This window comes from Orycteropus afer, unplaced genomic scaffold (assembly GCF_000298275.1).
Source record: "Orycteropus afer afer isolate SDZICR_OR568_19922 unplaced genomic scaffold, OryAfe1.0 scaffold00083, whole genome shotgun sequence".
Lineage (NCBI taxonomy): Eukaryota > Metazoa > Chordata > Mammalia > Tubulidentata > Orycteropodidae > Orycteropus > Orycteropus afer.
In genome coordinates this window covers 102,208-103,231 of record NW_006921670.1, presented here as the reverse complement: position 1 = coordinate 103,231, position 1,024 = coordinate 102,208, and the positions used below count along the sequence as shown (strand labels likewise).

The following is a 1,024-nucleotide window of genomic DNA, read 5'->3' as shown; positions in this document are numbered from 1 at the left end:
GTTTCACCTGTAACCATTTGCCAAGCGGGATGAGCTTGAAGAGCAGATACTATGGCGAATTGCCTCACAAGGAAGCTGTACGCCCCGCCCACCTCCCTCCGCTGTCTCTCCGGGCGGACTTCGTGGGGTGGGAGCTCTTGGTAGCAGCCAATCAAGGGTCAGGGAGGGAGGAGGGGCGGGGCAGGTGGGTGACAGAGGTCGGGCGAGCGCTTTAGACGCGGTGCTTGGGGCTGGCTTGGCGCCTTGGGGTTCTCCATCTGCCCTTCCCCAGTTTGGGCTGAGGGGCTGGGCCAGCAGCGAGAGCCGCGTCGCCTCTCTTGCATCTTTCAAACTGAGGCCTTGAGCTGGGTCCCATCGGATCTCTCCCCTCCTTCCGCATACTGCCCGAGGGACCGGATCTCCCTCTATCCGCCCCCCGCCCAGCCCAGGAGTTCCAGGCCCCATCCACCCCCATCTCCACCGCGGTCACAGGCCCTTTAAGCGTCATTCCTACCCCCTGCCTTTTCTGTGGCCGTCTCAGCGTCCCCGAAGCCACCCCACCAGCCCCTGTAGCAGCTGCGTTTCCCTTGTCTGGTCGGTGGTGGTGGTTGGTTACCATGGTGAAGCTGGCCGCCAAATGCATCCTGGCAGGTGAGTCTGAAAACTTGCGGTGAATCCGGAGGTCTCCGGGGTCTACATGCTTCCTTGTGTATCGAGAGCTTCTGGTCATGTGAATGTCTACCCTCTTTCCCTTTCTCGCTCCCAAACGTGGGCCAATGCAAATTACTGAGTCAGTTCCATCAGCGTGGGAGAATGATCGTCCTGCGGTTGTGTGCACGGGTAGATCCTTCTGCCCCAGGCAAACTCGGAGACCGCCTTCGCCAGTTTGCGCTGTACTCAGGAGGAGCGGACTCACTCTTTAAGAAATCAGACTAAGCAAACCATAAGCATGCTTCAACTAAATCGTTTGCTGTCCCCCACCAAAAACACTAGTTGCCAGTGGATTGAATTACTTCTGGCGACTCCGTGTGTGCCGAGTAGAACC

At 58.7% G+C, this 1,024-nt stretch overlaps 1 protein-coding gene across 1 annotated transcript in view; it reads left to right on the top strand.

The window, feature by feature from the left end:
* Positions 1 to 596: 596 nt before the first annotated feature.
* IFT27 (intraflagellar transport 27) overlaps positions 597 to 1,024 on the top strand; it is an 18,483-nt gene continuing 18,055 nt past the window's right edge. Inside the window, exon 1 of the mRNA XM_007941622.2 lies at positions 597 to 630. Coding sequence (XP_007939813.1) covers positions 597 to 630 — 34 coding nt within the window. The remainder of the gene's footprint in view (positions 631 to 1,024) is intronic.